The 21633-nt window shown below is 50.0% G+C and overlaps 2 protein-coding genes across 5 annotated transcripts in view; one reads left to right on the top strand and one right to left on the bottom strand.

Annotated features, from left to right (window-relative positions):
• Nucleotides 1-7307: 7307 nt before the first annotated feature.
• Nucleotides 7308-11608, top strand: msto1.L (misato 1, mitochondrial distribution and morphology regulator L homeolog). Of its 2 annotated transcripts, none has more exons than XM_018231592.2 (14): nucleotides 7308-7469; nucleotides 7569-7704; nucleotides 7786-7858; nucleotides 8152-8227; nucleotides 9355-9400; nucleotides 9553-9685; nucleotides 9766-9886; nucleotides 9962-10096; nucleotides 10173-10325; nucleotides 10406-10537; nucleotides 10617-10810; nucleotides 10887-10991; nucleotides 11070-11185; nucleotides 11273-11608. In XM_018231592.2, exons 1-14 carry the CDS (start codon nucleotides 7326-7328, stop codon nucleotides 11494-11496), a joined length of 1788 nt encoding a protein of 595 aa, XP_018087081.1. In that variant the 5' UTR covers nucleotides 7308-7325; the 3' UTR covers nucleotides 11497-11608. The 2 variants fall into 2 exon arrangements, with proteins under 2 accessions (XP_018087081.1, XP_041429802.1); XM_041573868.1 differs by having other exon boundaries at nucleotides 9769-9886.
• Nucleotides 11609-11643: 35 nt separating this feature from the next.
• Nucleotides 11644-21633, bottom strand: part of gon4l.L (gon-4-like L homeolog) — a 31438-nt gene continuing 21448 nt past the window's right edge. For 2 of the 3 annotated variants that reach the window (XM_041573867.1, XM_041573866.1), the window contains 9 exons: nucleotides 21365-21559; nucleotides 20881-21024; nucleotides 20524-20667; nucleotides 20299-20394; nucleotides 20110-20226; nucleotides 19906-20005; nucleotides 19326-19815; nucleotides 11976-12078; nucleotides 11644-11890 (listed from right to left, as the gene is read on the bottom strand). In XM_041573867.1, coding sequence (XP_041429801.1) covers nucleotides 11762-11890; nucleotides 11976-12078; nucleotides 19326-19815; nucleotides 19906-20005; nucleotides 20110-20226; nucleotides 20299-20394; nucleotides 20524-20667; nucleotides 20881-21024; nucleotides 21365-21559 — 1518 coding nt within the window. In that variant the 3' untranslated portion in view covers nucleotides 11644-11761. Of the gene's footprint in view, nucleotides 11891-11975; nucleotides 12079-19325; nucleotides 20006-20109; nucleotides 20227-20298; nucleotides 20395-20523; nucleotides 20668-20880; nucleotides 21025-21364; nucleotides 21560-21633 lie in introns of all 3 variants that reach the window. The other variant, XM_041573865.1, reaches the window with a different exon arrangement.

Raw genomic sequence — 21633 nt, forward strand, 5'->3', positions numbered from 1 at the left:
ACGACTCCATCCAGGCATTTAGCCAAATAGCTTCTTGTTCCCTTTCAGGATGTTAGAAGGAAAGATGTCGGCTTGATATCCTGAGAGGAATGGGATTCAGATATGACTTGGGGCAAGGCCTCTGTTCTTAGAATCTGAAGGAAGATGAACTGGGCGGTAGAGTGAGAAGGTATCGACTCTTCTGGCCGAGACTAATCACCAACAAGAAACGCATTCAATTCAGGAATTTAATAGAAAGCTTCTCCGGAGCATTCCGTACCACGTTAACATCTCAAGGAGGAACCTGACCATCAACTCATGGTTTGAGACCTTCAAAGAATCTTCTAATCGAGGCTTGATTGGCCCATTGGAAAGAGACAAATAGCTGCCACATGCCCCTTCAGGGAAGAGGAATTCCACTATCTGAACTTCCATAGATTTAGAGGGGTCCCTCTCGGACTCTTTACACCAGTCTCAAAACTTTTTCCAAATGGAGAAATATGGCTGGATAGTGAAGGGCTTCCTAGCGGCAATTAGGGTGCCAATTTATTTACAAGAGAGATCCGAGGACTCGAGATTCAGCCTTTCAAAAGCCAGGCTGTTGGGAGTCCGTCTCTCTGAATGTGGGTGAAGGATTCCTTCTTTCTTCTTGACTGAGAAGGTCTGGCCATGCCTGTAGCCTGATACCTCGATGGTCAAAGAATTTGAGAGAACCAAGGCCCTACGACACCACTTCTGCCAGAACCTGAGGGATTTTGAGAATGGGGGAAACACATACACCCCGCTGAAGTTCCACTGGATGGGAAAAGGCGTCTTATCAAGTCGGCAGTTTGGTCTGGTATCCACAAGGCGTACGTCATCATTTGCTTTTTTCTCATTTCGCCTGTACCACAAGGAACGCAATCTGGTGATGGTCACATACCCCTACTGAAGGTAATGACCATCCTAACTTGTCTGCTGCCATTTTCTAAGTCTAGGTAGTCTAAGTAAGTTAGGTTGAAAAAAAACACATCCATCAAGTTCAACCTTTTAACCTGCCTAACTGTCAGTTGATCCAGAGGAAGGCAAAAAACCCATCTGAAGTCTCTCCAATTTGGGGGAAAAAATTCCTTCCTGACTCCAAAATGGACCAGTCCCTGGATCAACTTGTACTATGAGCTATCTCCCATATCCCTGTATTCCCTCACTTGCTAAACACCATCCAACCCCTTCTTATACCTATCTAATGTATCTGCCTGTACCCCTGATTCACTTCCCAGCTCACCCTGTAACACCCCTTTCCCTCCTCTAATCTCATTGGCTCCCTCCTGTCTGCTGGGAGGAGCTACTGGTGAATAAAGCATCCGACCCTTCCTTGTACCTATCTAATGTATCAGTCTGTACCCCTGATTCACTTCCCAGCTCTCCCTGTAACACCCCTTTCCCTCCTCTTATCTCATTGGCTCCCTCCTGTCTGCTGGGAGGAGCTACTGGTGATTAAAGCATCCGACCCTTCCTTGTACCTATCTAATGTATCAGCCTGTACCCCTGATTCACTTCCCAGCTCTCCCTGTAACACCCCTCCTCTAATCTCATTGGCTCCCTCCTGTCTGCTGGGAGGAGCTACTGGTGAATAAAGCATCCGACCCTTCCTTGTACCTATCTAATGTATCAGCCTGTACCACTGATTCACTTCCCAGCTCTCCCTGTAACACCCCTTTCCCTCCTCTAATCTCATTGGCTCCCTCCTGTCTGCTGGGAGGAGCTACTGGTGAATAAAGCATCCGACCCTTCCTTGTACCTATCTAATGTATCAGCCTGTACCCCTGATTCATTTCCCAGCTCTCCCTGTAACACCCCTTTCCCTCCTCTAATCTCATTGGCTCCCTCCTGTCTGCAGGGAGGAGCTACTGGTGAATAAAGCATCCGACCCTTCCTTGTACCTATCTAATGTATCAGCCTGTACCCCTGATTCACTTCCCAGCTCTCCCTGTAACACCCCTTTCCCTCCTCTAATCTCATTGGCTCCCTCCTGTCTGCTGGGAGGAGCTACTGGTGAATAAAGCATCCGCCCCTTCCTTGTACCTATCTAATGTATCAGGCTGTACCACTGATTCACTTCCCAGCTCTCCCTGTAACACCCCTTTCCCTCCTCTAATCTCATTGGCTCCCTCCTGTCTGCTGGGAGGAGCTACTGGTGAATAAAGCATCCGACCCTTCCTTGTACCTATCTAATGTATCAGCCTGTACCACTGATTCAGGGAGACAATTCCACATCTTCACAGCTCTCACTGTAACAAACCCCTTCCCAATATTTAGGTGGAACCTCTTTTCTTCTAATAAGAATGGGTGACCTTGTGTCAGCTGGAAGGAGCTACTGGTAAATAAATCATTAGAGAGATTATTATGATTCAGTTTCCCCAGAATGAGTTCCACCTTCAGATCTTGTAGATAAGTTTCCACCCAGGAGAAAACAAGGAAGGTCAAGTGTTCTGACTATGTCCCACCAAGCTTACCTGATACCGGAGCACCATCATGTGGCCTGACTAGATGATCACAGTCCTATTGAAAATCGGATGTTGAAATGTCAGCAAACCCCGCTGAATTGCCTTAAACTCTCTCCAACTAGAAGACTTGCAGGCTTCCAGGGATGACCATATCCCCTTGGGTGTTGATGATTTCCATGTTGACTCTCCAACTCAAAACTCTGGGAGCTGGGGTCAGCCATGTACTGAAAATGTTCATTCAATACCTTGAACCTGAGAAATGTGCTGTGGTGTTTATACAAATGGCCTGTACATGTTACTGTGCATTCTTACTGGTAGCTTAAAAGTGAAAGTTACTGTTGTGTAATGGCTGCACCTTCTCTTCCAAACCCTGGTGAGACTACCATACCTTTTACTGCTTGGATCCGTATGTTTGAAAATGACAATTGCTGCTGACCAAGGGGAGATTTGTGCTGCTAGAAAGCTTTACTTATTCACTGCCTGGGAGCAGAGGGACAGCGTATATTCTATACATTACCATTACCTGATAAGACTTATGAAACTGCACTTACTGATATAAAGAACTCTTTTGTGCCAAGAGTAAATGTAGTTGCTGAAAGATATAAAGTCCACCAACGTGGACAACGTAACGGCGAAACCACAGAACAATTTGTAGCAGCTTTGAGAGAGCTGGTTGTTACCTGTGAGTTTGGGAATCTGACAGATGAAATGCTAAGAGACCAAATAGTGGAAAAACAAACTCATCCAACTCGGCTACTCAATACATAACATCTGCTGTGGGCTTTCCAAACACGTTTGTGAAGGACAGTGTCTTTTAGGTCTAATTTCGCTAACCAGTCTCCCGGATCCAAACACTGGCCTCCAACCTTTCCATCCTGAAAGTGGGAGTATTGAGGTGTTGATTGAGTGCTCTTAAATTTAAAATCTGAAGTCCACGTTTGGCTTTCTTTTGAGAAAAAGTTCAGAATCTGATTTTATCTGATGGCCACTCTTGATGTGATTCTTTTCTCTAAAAGGTCATAGAGCTTCATTGAGCTTTTGCTCCTTCTCATGACCTTGGCTTGTCTGAAGAGATGAAACAGTTAGATGGGAACCTCTTCCTATGAGATCCTGAAGTCTTAAGTCTTTATTAAAGAAAAATGCACCCCCCCCTCAAAACAATGGGGCTCCCGAACTTTTGTGCCCTGTTTAAGTATTTTGTTCATTTCTTTTGGGTTGCAAGGACGGATGTCTCCGTTTTCATTGCCAAGAGAAAGCTCTTCTGGGTTTTTATTGTTCGGTTCCATAAAGGAACTGGAGTGTAGTTCTGGCTACTCAAGTAACTGTGGCATTATTTTTGGGAGAAGTCCCAAGGTTTCGAATGGTCGGCTGGGAAAGGAAATGTCCTCTTGAACCTTCTGGAGAGGACACATGTCTAGCCTTGACGTCATGGACAGGAGAAAGATTATTTGTAGTTACAACGTTGAACTTTGGGGGAACAGGGCAGGACACACCTGGGTAGATTTTGGGGGAAAGGGAACAGGACACACCTGGGTAGATTTGGGGGAAAGAGAGAAAGGTAACAGGGCAGGACACACCTGGGTAGATTTGGGGAAAGGGAACAGGGCAGGACACACCTGGGTAGATTTGGGGGGAAAGGGAACAGGGCAGGACACACCTGGGGAGATTTGGGGGGAAAGGGAACAGGGCAGGACACATCTGGGGAGATTTGGGGAAAGAGAGAAAGGGAACAGGGCAGGACACACCTGGGGAGATTTGGGGGGAAAGGGAACAGGGGAGGACACACCTGGGTAGATTTTGGGGGAAAGGGAACAGGGCAAGACACACCTGGGGAGATTTGGGGGGAAAGGGAACAGGGCAGGACACACCTGGGGAGATTTGGGGGGAAAGGGAACAGGGCAGGACACACCTGGGGAGATTTGGGGGGAAAGGGAACAGGGCAGGACACACCTGGGGAGATTTGGGGGGAAAGGGAACAGGGCAGGACACACCTGGGGAGATTTGGGGGGAAAGGGAACAGGGCAGGACACACCTGGGGAGATTTGGGGGGAAAGGGAACAGGGCAGGACACACCTGGGGAGATTTGGGGGGAAAGGGAACAGGGCAGGACACACCTGGGGAGATTTGGGGGGAAAGGGAACAGGGCAGGACACACCTGGGGAGATTTGGGGAAAGAGAGAAAGGGAACAGGACAGGACATACCTGGGTAGATTTGGGGAGAGAGAAAGGGAACAGGACAGGACACACCTGGGTAGATTTGGGGGGAAAGGGAACAGGACAGGACACACCTGGGTAGATTTGGGGAGAGAGAAAGGGAACAGGACAGGACACACCTGGGTAGATTTGGGGAGAGAGAAAGGGAACAGGGCAGGACACACCTGGGGAGATTTGGGGGGAAAGGGAACAGGACAGGACACACCTGGGTAGATTTGGGGGAAAGGGAACAGGGCAGGACACACCTGGGGAGATTTGGGGAAAGAGAGAAAGGGAACAGGACAGGACACACCTGGGTAGATTTGGGGAGAGAGAAAGGGAACAGGGCAGGACACACCTGGGGAGATTTGGGGGGAAAGGGAACAGGGCAGGACACACCTGGGGAGATTTGGGGGGAAAGGGAACAGGGCAGGACACACCTGGGGAGATTTGGGGAAGAGAGAAAGGGAACAGGACAGGACATACCTGGGTAGATTTGGGGAGAGAGAAAGGGAACAGGACAGGACACACCTGGGTAGATTTGGGGGGAAAGGGAACAGGACAGGACACACCTGGGTAGATTTGGGGAGAGAGAAAGGGAACAGGACAGGACACACCTGGGTAGATTTGGGGAGAGAGAAAGGGAACAGGGCAGGACACACCTGGGGAGATTTGGGGGGAAAGGGAACAGGACAGGACACACCTGGGTAGATTTGGGGGAAAGGGAACAGGGCAGGACACACCTGGGGAGATTTGGGGAAAGAGAGAAAGGGAACAGGACAGGACACACCTGGGTAGATTTGGGGAGAGAGAAAGGGAACAGGGCAGGACACACCTGGGGAGATTTGGGGGGAAAGGGAACAGGGCAGGACACACCTGGGGAGATTTGGGGGGAAAGGGAACAGGGCAGGACACACCTGGGGAGATTTGGGGAAAGAGAGAAAGGGAACAGGGCAGGACACACCTGGGGAGATTTGGGGAAAGAGAGAAAGGGAACAGGACAGGACATACCTGGGTAGATTTGGGGAGAGAGAAAGGGAACAGGACAGGACACACCTGGGTAGATTTGGGGGGAAAGGGAACAGGGCAGGACACACCTGGGTAGATTTGGGGAGAGAGAAAGGGAACAGGACAGGACACACCTGGGTAGATTTGGGGAGAGAGAAAGGGAACAGGCAGGACACACCTGGGGAGATTTGGGGGGAAAGGGAACAGGACAGGACACACCTGGGTAGATTTGGGGGAAAGGGAACAGGGCAGGACACACCTGGGGAGATTTGGGGAAAGAGAGAAAGGGAACAGGACAGGACACACCTGGGTAGATTTGGGGAGAGAGAAAGGGAACAGGGCAGGACACACCTGGGGAGATTTGGGGGGAAGGGAACAGGACAGGACACACCTGGGTAGATTTGGGGGAAAGGGAACAGGGCAGGACACACCTGGGGAGATTTGGGGGAAAGAGAGAAAGGGAACAGGACAGGACACACCTGGGTAGATTTGGGGAGAGAGAAAGGGAACAGGGCAGGACACACCTGGGGAGATTTGGGGGGAAAGGGAACAGGGCAGGACACACCTGGGGAGATTTGGGGGGAAAGGGAACAGGGCAGGACACACCTGGGGAGATTTGGGGAAAGAGAGAAAGGGAACAGGGCAGGACACACCTGGGGAGATTTGGGGAAAGAGAGAAAGGGAACAGGACAGGACATACCTGGGTAGATTTGGGGAGAGAGAAAGGGAACAGGACAGGACACACCTGGGTAGATTTGGGGGGAAAGGGAACAGGGCAGGACACACCTGGGTAGATTTGGGGAGAGAGAAAGGGAACAGGACAGGACACACCTGGGTAGATTTGGGGAGAGAGAAAGGGAACAGGGCAGGACACACCTGGGGAGATTTGGGGGGAAAGGGAACAGGACAGGACACACCTGGGTAGATTTGGGGGAAAGGGAACAGGGCAGGACACACCTGGGGAGATTTGGGGAAAGAGAGAAAGGGAACAGGACAGGACACACTGGGTAGATTTGGGGAGAGAGAAAGGGAACAGGGCAGGACACACCTGGGGAGATTTGGGGGGAAAGGGAACAGGACAGGACACACCTGGGTAGATTTGGGGGGAAAGGGAACAGGGCAGGACACACCTGGGGAGATTTGGGGGAAAGGGAACAGGGCAGGACACACCTGGGGAGATTTGGGGAAAGAGAGAAAGGGAACAGGACAGGACACACCTGGGTAGATTTGGGGAGAGAGAAAGGGAACAGGACAGGACACACCTGGGGAGATTTGGGGGGAAAGGGAACAGGACAGGACACACCTGGGTAGATTTGGGGGGAAAGGGAACAGGGCAGGACACACCTGGGTAGATTTGGGGGGAAAGGGAACAGGGCAGGACACACCTGGGGAGATTTGGGGGAAAGGGAACAGGGCAGGACACACCTGGGGAGATTTGGGGAAAGAGAGAAAGGGCAGGAAACTTCACAGAATTATTGCACAAAAGGAATATCTCCCTCTAGTAAGATGGCGAATTAAATGTAAGCGACGGAAGAAGTAAAAGGTTCAGTTTCCGGCACGTGCACAGATTGAACCAATACAAACTGGGTACTTGTTGTAGCCAATGCGAGGGCAGTAGATTCAGAGATTGGCCAATCAAGTTTGAGTGATGCGGTCGCTATGGCTATAGGGGCGGGGTTAGCAGCTAGAGGCGAGTTCTCGGCGAGTTGCAGGACAGAGATGGCGGCGCAGTGTGGGGAGGTGGTGACTCTGCAGCTCGGGCCCTTCTCTAACTGTGTCGGGGCCCATTGGTGGAACTTGCAGGTAACGGGGGAAGGGTTAATGGCTGGAGGCTCGGGGGTTAATGAGGGTCAGTAGAAGAGGAGAGAGAGTTTGTGAGAATGACTCGCCCCTCCCCCGCAGGACTCCCTCATGTCCCTCCAGTCACGTGACGGACGAGAGACCGCCCAGCTGTGCAGTGACGTCACGTACAGACACGGGGAGACCCTGAGTGGGCGGGACACTTACACCCCTCGTCTCATCGCTGTGGACAGAAAAGGTGAGGCCTGGGGGTGTGGCTAACGGAGTGTGGGCGGGGCTGTACCGTGTGGGCGGGCTCTGAGTGTCTCTCTGTCTCTAGGGGGTGTGGCCTCACTTCCAGTATTGGGGTTCCTGTATGAGGAGAGAGAGACCAAGTGTGCGACCCCCGCCTGGTGAGTAATTCCCCCAATATATTCCCCTCCCCCCCCAGACCTGGATATTGGGGGGCTGGTGAGTAGATGACCCCCACAATAGCCCCTGGGTCCCTTGTCCTCGTGCACAGGAGCTAGCACTCGTGGGGTGGGGGGGGGCCTGGCAGAGGAGCTGCTGGGGGTACAATTGTTTTCTTCTCAGTCTCCCCTCGTATTGTGGCCCTAGCACGGGGGGGGGGCAGTACTTCAGAACTACCAGTGATTTCTGGGGGGAACCCAGTAACAACAGCAAGTGACCCCCCAATCTGTTCCAGGACAGGAAATCTATCAACTCACCAGGAGGAGCCCCCAGAAACCGGCCCCTTGCAGGCGGAGCTTAGTGTGGGAGAGGTGAGACCCCAACATTCCAGCAGGCCCCCCAATTGGAGTAACACGGGGGTACACAGACCATAATGGGGGTGATTTGCTTATTCCTGGGGGTTACTCACAGCGGGGGGGGGCAGGTATATTTAGAGGTTTGTGGCTGAAAGTGGGGTGCAGGTACTATAGGGGAAACAGGAGATATGGGGGTGCAGGGACAATTAGAGAAACATAGGAGATATGGGGGTGCAGGGATAATTAGGGGAAACAGGAGATATAGGGGTGCAGGGACAATTAGGGAAACATAGGAGATATAGGGGTGCAGGAATAATTAGGGGAAACATAGGAGATATAGGGGTGCAGGGACAATTAGGGAAACATAGGAGATATGGGGGTGCAGGGATAATTAGGGGAAACAAAAGATATAGGGGTGCGGGATAATTAGGGGAAACATAGGAGATATGGGGGTGCAGGGATAATTAGGGGAAACATAGGAGATATGGGGTGCAGGGATAATTAGGGGAAACAGGAGATATGGGGTGCAGGGACAATTAGGAAAATATAGGAGATATGGGGGTGCAGGGACAATTAGGGAAACATAGGAGATATAGGGGTGCAGGTACTATTAGGGGAAACAGGAGATATGGGGGTGCAGGGATAATTAGGGGAAACATAGGAGATATGGGGGTGCAGGGATAATTAGGGGAAACAGGAGATATGGGGGTGCAGGGACAATTAGGGGAAACATAGGAAATATGGGGGTGCAGGGATAATTAGGGGAAACATAGGAGATATGGGGGTGCAGGGATAAATAGGGGAAACATAGGAGATATGGGGGTGCAGGGATAATTAGGGGAACAGGAGATTATGGGGGTGCAGGGATAATTAGGGGAAACATAGGAAATATGGGGGTGCAGGGATAATTAGGGGGAAACATAGGAGATATGGGGGTGGCAGGGATAATTAGGGGAAACATAGGAGATATGGGGGTGCAGGGAGAAGTAGGGGAAACATAGGAGATGGGTGCAGGGATAATTAGGGGAAACATAGGAGATATGGGGGTGCAGGGATAATTAGGGGAAACATAGGAGATATGGGGGTGCAGGGAGAAGTAGGGGTTCCAGATGACCAATAACAGCTGCTGTGTCTGTTTATAGGGAGAGAAGTTGAGAGGAGGAGATGGAGTGGCGGCTGGTGGGGAAGGTAAGTACTACTACTGGGCAGCACTTGTGGGACACGGTCTATTAGTAATATGGGCCCCCCTTGTCTGATGTGCTGGTATTGGGGTCCCTAGGGCCCACTCAGAGAGAGACGGGGGAGGAGATCAGAGGAATTCCCTGTCTGTTGTGTTTCAGGGCTGGTTGGGGCCCCCGGGGCCACTCGGAGGGATTTGCATCATGAGAGGAGGGGGAACGTCTGGTCGGACTTCCTACAAACAAATCTGCACCCCAAGTCTTTATGTGTCGTGAGTCAGTACAGCCATGGTGGGTATGTGGGGCGGGGCTAGTGGAGGGGGCGGGGCACTCAGTGATTGGAGAATAAAGAGGTGACAATGTGATCCCCCCCAGCAGTGGAACGGAGGGGCCCGAGGCATTCGGTCAGGGGGAGGCGCTGTTCAGGGAGGCGGCGTATGGGGAGGAGCTTGAGGACCGACTGCATTTCTTCACAGAGGAGTGTGATTATCTGCAGGTGAGACATTGGGGCGGGGCATGGAGTGGGGGCGGGGCAAAGAAACAGGCTCAGCTCTCGCCACTTCCCTTTCAGGGTTTCCACATTGTCTGTGATCTGCACAGCGGCTTCTCTGGAGGCGGAGCCAAAGTGGCGGAACTTCTGCATGATGAGTATCCTGGGCGGGGCATCCTCAGCTGGGGGACTTACCCTGTGCCCCCCGCAGACAGAGTGAGTATAAGGGGGGTGCTGCTGTACGTATGGGCCCCGGGGCCACGAGTCACCTCAGTCTTGTCTCCCCCCTCAGGACCTACACAAGGACATGTACCAACTGCTGAACTGCATCATGGGAATTGTCCATCTGTCCAATCACAGCTCTCTGTTCTGTCCTCTGACGCTGAATTCCAGCCTGGGCCGGAGACCTGGGCCCCCTGTGGCCCTTACGCACCTTCTCTATGATGTGAGTAACGAGAGAACTAACGAGGGCCCTAAATAAAGCACGTTAGAGTGTAACCCCCGCGCTCTTTGCTCCACCCCCAGGCGGAGTCTCAGTATCACAGCAGCGCCGTGCTGGCTCTTACCCTGGACACCCTGACTGCCCCCTACAGGACCGCCCCCTCCCGCCTCTCCATGGTGCAACTGGCCGACGCCCTCAACTTCAGCGGCAGGAAGGTAAGTGGGTGGGGCTTGTTTGCACTTGGGTGAGTGTGAGCTCATGTGGTTACAGGAAGTGATGTCACTTCTATTTCAGGTTATGACGGCGGCTTCCTCTCTCCCGTTCCCACTGGAAAGCTCCTCCTCCCTCGCGGATGCGTTCCAGTCGTATGTGGGGACCCCGCCTTGGACTTGTCTCTCTGGTTGTGGGGGGCCGCAGGTATCAGGGGGCAGCACTTGCTTCTCCCAGTCAGTGGTTCTGAGGGGGGTGCGCGAGGCCCAGCACATCAGGTAATTATTGGCCCAGAAATCAGTATCGTTTTTAGCATTGCTCTGATTGGCCAAATAATAATATTGTTTCTGTCAGGCCCCTCCCCCGAGGGACAAGACCCCCATCTGCGCTCCATACGTGCGGCACTAGCGACGAGATCCTCCAGCGTTACCTGCAGACCGTGTCCCCGGGGGCAGTCAGGTGAGAGGCAGGGGGAATATTAGGCCACACCCACTCAGTAAGGGGGCGGATCCTAATCTTCTGCTTTGTGAATTACAGTTTGGCCAGTGTTCTGCAGCCCCCCTGTACCCTGGGACCAACCTTCCCACAATTCTTTTCTCCTCATGTGACCAGAGAAGGTTTTACAGCCGAGACGCCGCTCAGCCCGCCTACCGGTAACCATAGCAACATGTATTAGGCCTTAGTCCCGCCCATGCAGATACCACTCCCGCCTCTAACCCCTCCCCCTTGTGTCCCCCCAGCTGTGGATTCCATTCCGGCTCTGGCTGCATTACAGGCGTCGCGGGCCCTGGGGCCCATGTTACTCGGCTTGTCCAAGGAAGTGCGTGAGATTGATGTGCGGCGTGGGCAGAGCTTCCTGAATGCGGGGGTGGAGGAGGGGCAACTGCAAGAGGCGCTGGAGGAGCTGCGAGACCTGGCGCAATGTTACTCGCCGGCACAGGACAGTGAGGGGGACAGTGACTGAACTTGCCCCACCCCCTGACACCATTGTTGGACTTTTGCCCCAGGCGGGGTCGTACCTGTATTAAATGCCCCAGGCGGGGTCGTACCTGTAATAAATAAATGCCCAGTGGAAAGAGTGTGTCATTGATAAATAAAGGGGAAGTATTCCTGCAGCAGAACGCATTTAATGCAAAGTATTTTCCTACCCCCCCCCCCACTATACACACAGGTCCGATCCCGCGGCTGCACCCAAAGTCCTTCCTTTCAAAATAAAGGTAATTATTGGCTTAGTCCCCGCCTTCCACTTCCTGCTCAGACAGCATTTCTGTGGCACTTCCTGTTTCCTCCTCTTCATCAGAGCTGGTAACACAGGCCGTCTGGAAGAGCAGCACCAGTTCCTGGAAGCGCCACGACACCTGCAGGAAACACACGGCAGTCACTTTCTACACAATGATTGGATGCACTCAAAACTCCGCCTCCCACACCAACTAGCGATCTCACCTCTTCCGCACTCTTGTTTCCCAGGAGCCTGGAAATTGCACCAAACGTCTCTGGCCACGCCCCCCGCTCCTTGCACATAGTGAGGATCACTCGATCAGCCTCCCTGCCCAAAAAATACATGTCCGTCAGTCTGGGACCCACACGTGCTCTCCATTCTGCCCCTTCAGCTACACTGGCATCTTTCTGAACAGACTATGAGAAAACTTAGGGGACTGTTCCTGCTGAATTGTGCTTAGTACAGGGAATACCTATGCTGCCATAGTTTTATGGGGTCTCTCTGTACAGACTATGAGCAAACTTAGGGACTGTTCCTGCTGAATTGTGCTTAGTACAGGGAATACCTATGTGCCATAGTTTTATGGGATCTCTCTGTACAGACTATGAGCAAACTTAGGGGCTGTTCCTGCTGAATTGTGCTTAGTACAGGGAATACCTATGTACCATAGTTTTATGGGATCTCTCTGTACAGACTATGAGCAAACTTAGGGACTGTTCCTGCTGAATTGTGCTTAGTACAGGGAATACCTATGTACCATAGTTTTATGGGATCTCTCTGTACAGACTATGAGCAAACTTAGGGACTGTTCCTGCTGAATTGTGCTTAGTACAGGGAATACCTATGTACCATAGTTTTATGGGATCTCTCTGTACAGACTATGAGTAAACTTAGGGGACTGTTCCTGCTGAATTGTGCTTAGTACAGGGAATACCTATGCTGCCATAGTTTTATGGGATCTCTCTGTACAGACTATGAGCAAACTTAGGGACTGTTCCTGCTGAATTGTGCTTAGTACAGGGGAATACCTATGTACCATAGTTTTATGGGATCTCTCTGTACAGACTATGAGCAAACTTAGGGGACTGTTTCCTGCTGAATTGTGCTTAGTACAGGGAATACCTATGTACCATAGTTTTAATGGGATCTCTCTGTACAGACTATGAGCAAACTTAGGGACTGTTCCTGCTGAATTGTGCTTAGTACAGGGAATACCTATGCTGCCATAGTTTTATGGGATCTCTCTGTACAGACTATGAGCAAACTTAGGGGACTGTTCCTGCTGAATTGTGCTTAGTACAGGGAATACCTATGTACCATAGTTTTATGGGATCTCTCTGTACAGACTATGAGCAAACTTAGGGACTGTTCCTGCTGAATTGTGCTTAGTACAGGGAATACCTATGTACCATAGTTTTATGGGATCTCTCTGTACAGACTATGAGCAAACTTAGGGACTGTTCCTGCTGAATTGTGCTTAGTACAGGGAATACCTATGTACCATAGTTTTATGGGATCTCTCTGTACAGACTATGAGCAAACTTAGGGACTGTTCCTGCTGAATTGTGCTTAGTACAGGGAATACCTATGTACCATAGTTTTATGGGATCTCTCTGTACAGACTATGAGCAAACTTAGGGACTGTTCCTGCTGAATTGTGCTTAGTACAGGGAATACCTATGTACCATAGTTTTATGGGATCTCTCTGTACAGACTATGAGCAAACTTAGGGGCTGTTCCTGCTGAATTGTGCTTAGTACAGGGAATACCTATGCTGTCATAGTTTTATGGGATCTCTCTGTACAGACTATGAGCAAACTTAGGGACTGTTCCTGCTGAATTGTGCTTAGTACAGGGAATACCTATGCTGACATAGTTTTATGGGATCTCTCTGTACAGACTATGAGCAAACTTAGGGGACTGTTCCTGCTGAATTGTGCTTAGTACAGGGGATACCTATGTGCCATAGTTTTATGGGATCTCTCTGTACAGACTATGAGCAAACTTAGGGACTGTTCCTGCTGAATTGTGCTTAGTACAGGGAATACCTATGTACCATAGTTTTATGGGATCTCTCTGTACAGACTATGAGCAAACTTAGGGGCTGTTCCTGCTGAATTGTGCTTAGTACAGGGAATACCTATGTACCATAGTTTTATGGGATCTCTCTGTACAGACTATGTGCATAGTTGGGGTAACAAGCTGGGTCAGAATACCAAATATATAGTAACAGAATATGAAAGAATGGTCAAGGTACAGAGAGAGGTCAGGACAGGCAACATATAGGACTTGGTAAAGATCAGGCAGGGTCAAACAACTCAGAAGTAAAGGAAATCACACCCAGGAACTACGAATAGACCTTTACGTTGGGCAAGGACCAGTGAGCAAGGAGCCCTTTACATTTTCAAGTTTTGCGACAATACATCAGCATTTTCCGGATATAGCTGAGCATAACCATGTGGCGCTAACCCAGAAGAAGAGGCACATTCAAGAAGAAAGGGCTGAATCCCCGTCGCACCCCCACTACACCACCAGAGTGAGTTGTCCCATTACCCCCTTCTCTAGAGGGGACCACTGGAGCCCTACGCTTATCAGGAAACCTGGCATGGTCCTCATGAACATCAGAGGCTAGGACCCATAGTCCTTCCAATGAACCAAGTACTGCAGTTTGCCCCTGGAAAAACGAGAGAGTGTACCAACCTTTGTACCAGGTACTGACCTTCAACAGAAACTGGAGGAGAAAACAGTCGGACATTTCTGGCTTTAACAGAGAGTCATGAGAAGAATGAGAAATGTTCAGTTCAGAAGGCAAATCTAATGTGACAGTACCAGGACTGATCATATCAGACAGAAAAAGGACCAATGAATTTAGGTCCTAATTTGGTTTCAGGGATTTTCAATGGAATATTTCTAGATGACAACCAAACCATGTCCCCAAGCTGATACCCAGGAGCCTTCTTACGATGCCTATCAGACGCTCTTTTCTGAGCAGCCAATGCAGAGGCCAAGGAATTCTGAACCTTTTGCCAAATCTCAAAGGTGATTCACCAAAGAACTTACTGCGGGCACATCAGAAGACTGATCTGAGAAAGAAAAGGCTCTAGGATTATTGCCCAAAAAAAATGGAGATTCTCCAGTGGAAGAACGAGGAGCATTATTAAAAGCAAAGTCAGCGCACAGAAGAAATTGTGCCCAGAGTGATTGATCACTGGAAATAGAACACCTGAGATATTGTTCAGATTCTGTGGATGATATGCCGACGTGAAAGACAAATCAGTCCCTATAAGAAAGCAAAAATCCCGCTAAATTTACACACAAACTGAACCCCTCTATCTGAAACATTATTTACAGGGGCCCCATGAAACTGAAATATATTGGATAGGAAGAGTTCAGCATGCAATTTGGCAGAGGGGAGGATGGGAAGGGGAATGAAATGGGACATTTTATTAAAACGGTCAACTACCACTCAATATTCCCTCTAGAGAGGTAAGTCCACAATAAGATTCATGGACATGTGGGTCCATGACTTTTCAGGAACTGGGAGTAACAGCCCCTGAGTTAATGACCTGGAAGGTTTTGACCGTTGACAAACCAGCCATGAATCAATATAACTACCTACTCCCTGCTTCAAAGTTGGCTACCAAAGTGTGCGTGACAGAAGTGAACAGGTTTTTGTGTGGCCCGGATGTCCGGCTACCTTCGAGTTCAATCAGAACAGCCTCACAAAGGACTTCTGGAACAAATAATTTGCCCGGAGGAATATTGGCAGGAGCATTACCCTGGGCCTTAGCCAATGAGGAAGACACATCAGCAGCCGCCAAAATCACTTCCTTACCCACAATAGAGTCTGGTTGATTCTGCTTTGGGATTGGAGAGAAAACTTCTAGACAGGGCCTCCGCTTTTATGTTCTTTTCCCCAGGACTGTTCATAATACAATTAAAACGGGTAAATAAAGCCCATCTTGCTTGTTTGGGGTTTGGGCGTTTAGTGGATTGAATATACAACAGGTTTTTATGATCCATAAAGACCGTGACTACATCTTTAACACCCTCTAGAAGATGTCTCCATTCCTCAAAGGCCCATTCGATGGCCAGCAATTCCCTGTTACCGATATAGTAGTTCACCTCAGCAGCAGAGAATTTGTTTTAGAAAAGAACGTACAAGGATGAACCTTATTGGTGAGACAAAACCTCCCCTGCACCAATTTCACAAGCATCCATCTCCACCAGAAAAGGAAGGTCGGAGTCTGGATGCTCAAGTACCGGGGCCAATATAAATGCCTCTTTATTGCCTCTCTAGGCCACATATTGGGATCAGCCCCATTTCTAGTGAGAGCCGTGATGGGTGCTACTAGTGTAGAAAAGTTTTTAATAAATTGCCTGTAACAATTAGCAAATCCTAAAAACCTCTGAATTGCCTGCAGTGACAGGGGTTGTGCCCAATCTAAAATAGCCTGGACCTTAGCTGGCTCCATCTCTAAACCCTTCTGGGACAAAATGTACCCTAAGGGAACCTCAAATATGCACTTCTTGAGCTTAGAGTACAGGTGATTTTGCCTCACCCAAACAATACCTCCTGGACATGGGTACGATGATCAGAAAGACTAGAAGAAAAAGTCAGGATATCATCCAGATATACCACCACATATCGACCCAGGAGGTCCCAAAAGATATTGTTAACAAGCTCCTGGAAGACGACAGGGACATTGCATAAAGGCATTACGAAATATTCGTAGTGCTGTCCTGAGTATAAATGAGGTCTTCCACTCGTCCCCTTCCCTTATTCAAATTAAATAATAGGCGCCCCTGAGATAAGAGCTTAGAAAAAACTGTGGCGCCTTTTACTCTGTCAAAGAGTTCAGAAATAAAGGGAAGGGGATAACGATTTTTACCTGTAATCCCCTATAATCAATACAGGCCCTGCCTTTTTTTCTGCAGAAAGAAGAAGCCGACCCCTGTAGGAGAAGAGGATGGCCTTATGAAGTCTTTCTCCAGGTTCTCCTTAATATACTCCTCCATTGCCTGGGTTTCAGGCAGAGAAAGGGGATAAGTTCTTCCTTAAGGAGGAGAAGAACCTGATACTAAATCTATGGCGCAATCATAAGGCCTATGAGGAGGCAGGGTCTCGGCCGCTCTCTTTGAGAAAACGTCAGAAAAAGACGAGTAAACCTAACGAAGTTGCAGCGAGAGTATGAGGGGTTTTAAACCAAGACACACACCCCTCACCCCATTGTACTATTTCGCTAGTAAGCAAATGAACTCCAATCAACCAGATGACTGCCGTTTGGGGACACTCAATAACATAAAATGAAATTTGTTCGGAATGATTATCAAGAGCGAGAGTGCGATATCTTTGGACTTGGATGACACAACCCCACACCAAAGGGTACTCCCATCGATGGCCACTAACTGGAGAGGAACTCCGAACAATACTCTTCAACCCGCAGCTTGCCTTAGATTACGTATTGCGGTATCGGCAGAAGCGGCACGGTCGGGGTCATCGTAAAGAATGGCCATTGCCTTAAAAAAGGCTTCTAGAGAGAGACGGCAGGATCACTGGGGAATGAATGCTCAAATCTGGGGATCCCCTGTAATAAAGTCCCAACAAAATTCACCTTTGACTGCTCTGTAGGGAAGGAGTAGGGTAAAAAAACTGAAGTGGAGCTTACAAGCCTCCTGGAAAACAAAAACCAACTTCGGTCTCCACCGAATCTTTCAGGGAACGAGAGTTTGTGCTTTACCATACTTGGTAAAGATCAGGCAGGGTCAAACAACTTAGTAAACGGAAATCACACCCAGGAACTACGAATAGACCTTTACGTTGGGCAAGGACCAGTGAGCAAGGAACCCTTTACATTTTCAAATTTCGTGCCAACTGATGATGTCACAGTCGGCACTTTCCGGATATATCAGAGCAGCGCAAACCCGAAATAAGAGGCGAATTCAAGAAAACACCGAAGAGAGTGGATGTAGCAGGCGCCCCCGTCACACCACCACTAGACCACCAGGGTGAGATGTCATGTATATATTGTGATAGGAGGGGCATCTCTAAACCAATGGGATAGCAGGGATGTGGGGGTGGTGGCCTTGTGACACATGGGGTGTCTATAGATAATACAGGTTTTATTCTAATGTCTGAAAATGTCGCTTTTTTGCATGCAAATCTCTGGGGGCCTTATAAGAGAACCCCCCTCAGTAACAACAGCCCCCTTTAACTGCCATCCATCTCCCCCCACACTGTGTATTAGACAGAAAGGTGCCCCAGAACAAAAAAAACCTGAGCCTGTTGGTAACCAGTCTCTGCCGACACGAAGCCTGTGGGAGCGGATTCCTGACTAGGTCCAACTGCTGGTGCTCCCCCAGCCTTCGTGTTGGCAAACAGACTGGATGCTAATGGGCAGAAGATGGCACTGGGGAACTCTGCCCATAGAAAAGCAAAGAAACAGCCTCCTCGCACCATGGAGCCATGTTAATAAAGCTGCGGGGTGCACTATACAGATGGAGCCATGTTACTAAATCTGCCAGCACACTATACAGATGGAACCATGTTAATAAAGCTGCGGGGTGCACTATACAGACGGAGCCATGTTAATAAATCTGCGGGTGCACTTTACAGATGGAGCCATGTTAATAAAGCTGTGGGTGCACTATACAGATGGAGCCATGTTACTAAATCTGCCAGCACACTATACAGATGGAGCCATGTTAATAAATCTGCGGGTGCACTATACAGATGGAGCCATGTTAATAAAGCTGCGGGTGCACTATACAGATGGAGCCATGTTAGTAAATCTGCCAGCACACTATACAGATGGAGCTATGTAAATAAAGCTGCGGGTGCACTATAGAGATGGAGCCATGTTAATAAAGCTACGGGCGCACTATACAGATGGAGCCATGTTAATAAAGCTGCAGCGCACTATACAGATGGAGCCATGTTAATAAAGCTACGGACGCACAATACAGATGGAGCCGTGTTAATAAAGCTGCGGCGCACTATACAGATGGAGCCATGTTAATAAAGCTACAGACGCACTATACAGATGGATCCATGTTAATAAAGCTGCAGCGCACTATACAGATGGAGCCATGTTAATAAAGCTGCCGACGCACTATACAGATGGAGCCATGTTAATATATCTGCCAGCACACTATACAGATGGAGCCATGTTAATAAATCTGCGGGTGCACTATACAGATGGAGCCATGTTAATAAAGCTGCGGGTGCACTATAGAGATGGAGCCATGTTAATAAAGCTACAGACGCACTATACAGATGGAGCCATGTTAATAAAGCTGCCGACGCACTATACAGATGGAGCCATGTTAATATATCTGCCAGCACACTATACAGATGGAGCCATGTTAATAAAGCTGCGGGTGCACTATACAGATGGAGCCATGTTAGTAAATCTGCCAGCACACTATACAGATGGAGCTATGTAAATAAAGCTGCGGGTGCACTATAGAGATGGAGCCATGTTAATAAAGCTACAGACGCACTATACAGATGGAGCCATGTTAATAAAGCTGCGGGCGAGTTATACAGATGGAGCCATTACTTGCTACAGTACCTGGTCCAGAGAACGACCTTCTCTCCGCTGGAGCTGACTTTGATGTTCTTGGCGCACATGGTTGAGGTTTGTTCCTCGAGGTCGGGAGGACTTTTCTTGCAGATGTTCACACTTAGCGTGTCGGGATAAGGAACAGAGGTGGAGCTTTCGGTTGAGACTGTGCTCCCCTCACTGGCACTGGGTAGTGCAGGGTTCAGCCCCAGGGAGGGTGCAATGTTATTGGGCAGTTTATTGGGGGCCTGATCAGGGTCCTTCATGCACAGAGATCTGCGGCTGCTCCTCAGAGGAGCGGAGGTGCGGGGAGAGTCTCTGGTACAAAGTCTGGCATTGCCAAGGGAAGTGTCTGGTGCTGAGCAGCCTCGCTGAGTGGGGGCACGAGTTTTGTTACTATCTGCCCCGATGACATCACTGCTGCCCCTCCGGCCTACAGGTGGCTCTGCACAAAGTCTGTCCTCCATGTCCCTCGGTGGGAGAGCGCCCTCGCCAGGAGCTGAGAGACAACAGTACTTAGTGTTGGACTCCCATGATACACTGACTAGGTCACTGGGGGTAAGTGACACATTTCCATGGTAACACTCACCCACTTCCTTCATACTGGATCCCTGCCGCAGAGATTGGGGCGGCCCAACTACTGTCGCCTCAGGGGGGTCTCTGGTGCGTTGGGCACGGCTTTCATACACCTGAACGTGGAAGATAATGAGTGGGGTTTATAGGGCAGAGCACTGGGAACAACAATTGCCCTTGGTGCAGTTTAATAGCCCCACCACAGGAAAGTGAGTCTGACCTTAGAGTTGCACTGGCTGCACAGCCTCCTCTTGCTCCGCTTCATCTGCTGCACTGCACTGCTGTCCTGGCACAAACATGGGCACTCCTTCCCGCCACCCTCCTGCCACTCCACTTCCTAAACACACACAAGCCTGTTAGTAGCTCCGCACCCCCAACCCCCCCCCCCAATCAACCAGAAATCACTCACTTTGTCTTGGTGCACATCCTTCTTTCTCTTGCCCCGGGGCACAGCCTTGCCCTGCTCTTCCGTTTCTGGTAGAATCACCTCTTCATACCCATCCAACTGTGGAACAGGGTGCACTGTCAGTTACCCCTCTGACGCTCACCTTATCCTACAGGACAGACTCCCCGAAGAAACCTGCTGGAAGCCAGATTTACCCCCAACCTCCTATAGGCCCCGCCCAGCACAAACCTTATAGTCTTTCTCTTCTGTCCAGCTCATGACCTCAATCTCCCCCAGGCGACTCTCCGGCGGCCTCAGATGATCAAAGAACAGAGAGAATTCATCCTGGAGATGATTGTGGCCCCTCAGCAACTGCCACATCTGCTCCTTTAGCTACAGAGAGACATCGGTCAGTCAGGGGCGGCACAGAAACACAGGGAGGAGCAATGGGTACGGGCAGTGCCAGAGAAGCTCTGCTCACCCAACAAATACACCCGTCTACCTACCCCAGGAGGGGGTTATTTCCTGTGGGAACTGGGGGTACCTGGGCTATTTCCTGTAGGGACAGGGGGTACCTGGGCTATTTCCTGTAGGAAGAGGGGGTACCTGGGCTATTTCCTGTAGGGGGCACTCAGCACAACTTTGAAGCAGTCTGATAATCTTCTGATGCTGCACAGAATTTTCCATGAAACAGATTTCCAGTTGGCGGAGGAACTTGCGGCTCTTGTCGAATGCCTGCTGCTCCTCGAACTAAGGAAAGAATGGGGGGTCAGAGGCTAAGTGATCGGATTGGTCGCTGTAGGGTAGACCCTGGGGTAATGGGAACATAGAGGAACAGCAGGTTTTGTTTCCAGTATATTCCTGAGAGCAGTACAAAGCATAGTGTTCCTATTCCCCGCACTGGATAGCCCACCTGCTGCACTATGGACTGGGTTACATGATTCTATATGATGTGAGGAAACTTCTCATCTCACTGATTGAGCCAACTATTGGGCCAATCTCAGCAACCTCTTGTCCCCTCCAGCTGTCTCACCGGCCACCCCAGCTGTCTACACTTACAGAGAACATTTTAAAGAGAGAGTCGACTCACCAACCCGCACTCCAGGGCTTCCTCAGGGAGAAGGAAAGCGGCAAAATCCCTGACGAGCTGTGGCCAGTCCCTGAGGAGCGCTCGGAGCCTCTCGTACAGATCCACGGCCGTCCTCTCTTGCCTCGTCTCAAACCGGTAAATGAGCTGCAGGAACTCCTCGTACTTCCCCGGCACCAACTGTAGCGCCTCCCGCACCTGCACCCAAACACACGGCCAATGAGTCTCGTCACTCCCTATTGGCTGAATCTCAAACCAACCAAATAGACACC

This window comes from Xenopus laevis, chromosome 8L (genome assembly GCF_017654675.1).
Source record: "Xenopus laevis strain J_2021 chromosome 8L, Xenopus_laevis_v10.1, whole genome shotgun sequence".
Classification (NCBI taxonomy): domain Eukaryota; kingdom Metazoa; phylum Chordata; class Amphibia; order Anura; family Pipidae; genus Xenopus; species Xenopus laevis.

Bases quoted from the DNA above. Each gene is read 5' to 3' on its own strand.
- msto1.L (XM_018231592.2), top strand. From the start codon at position 7,326: ATGGCTATAGGGGCGGGGTTAGCAGCTAGAGGCGAGTTCTCGGCGAGT. The intron at 7,470-7,568 runs GTAACGGGGGAA...CCTCCCCCGCAG, and splicing joins CCCATTGGTGGAACTTGCAG to GACTCCCTCATGTCCCTCCA. The intron at 10,811-10,886 runs GTAATTATTGGC...TGTTTCTGTCAG, and splicing joins CGCGAGGCCCAGCACATCAG to GCCCCTCCCCCGAGGGACAA.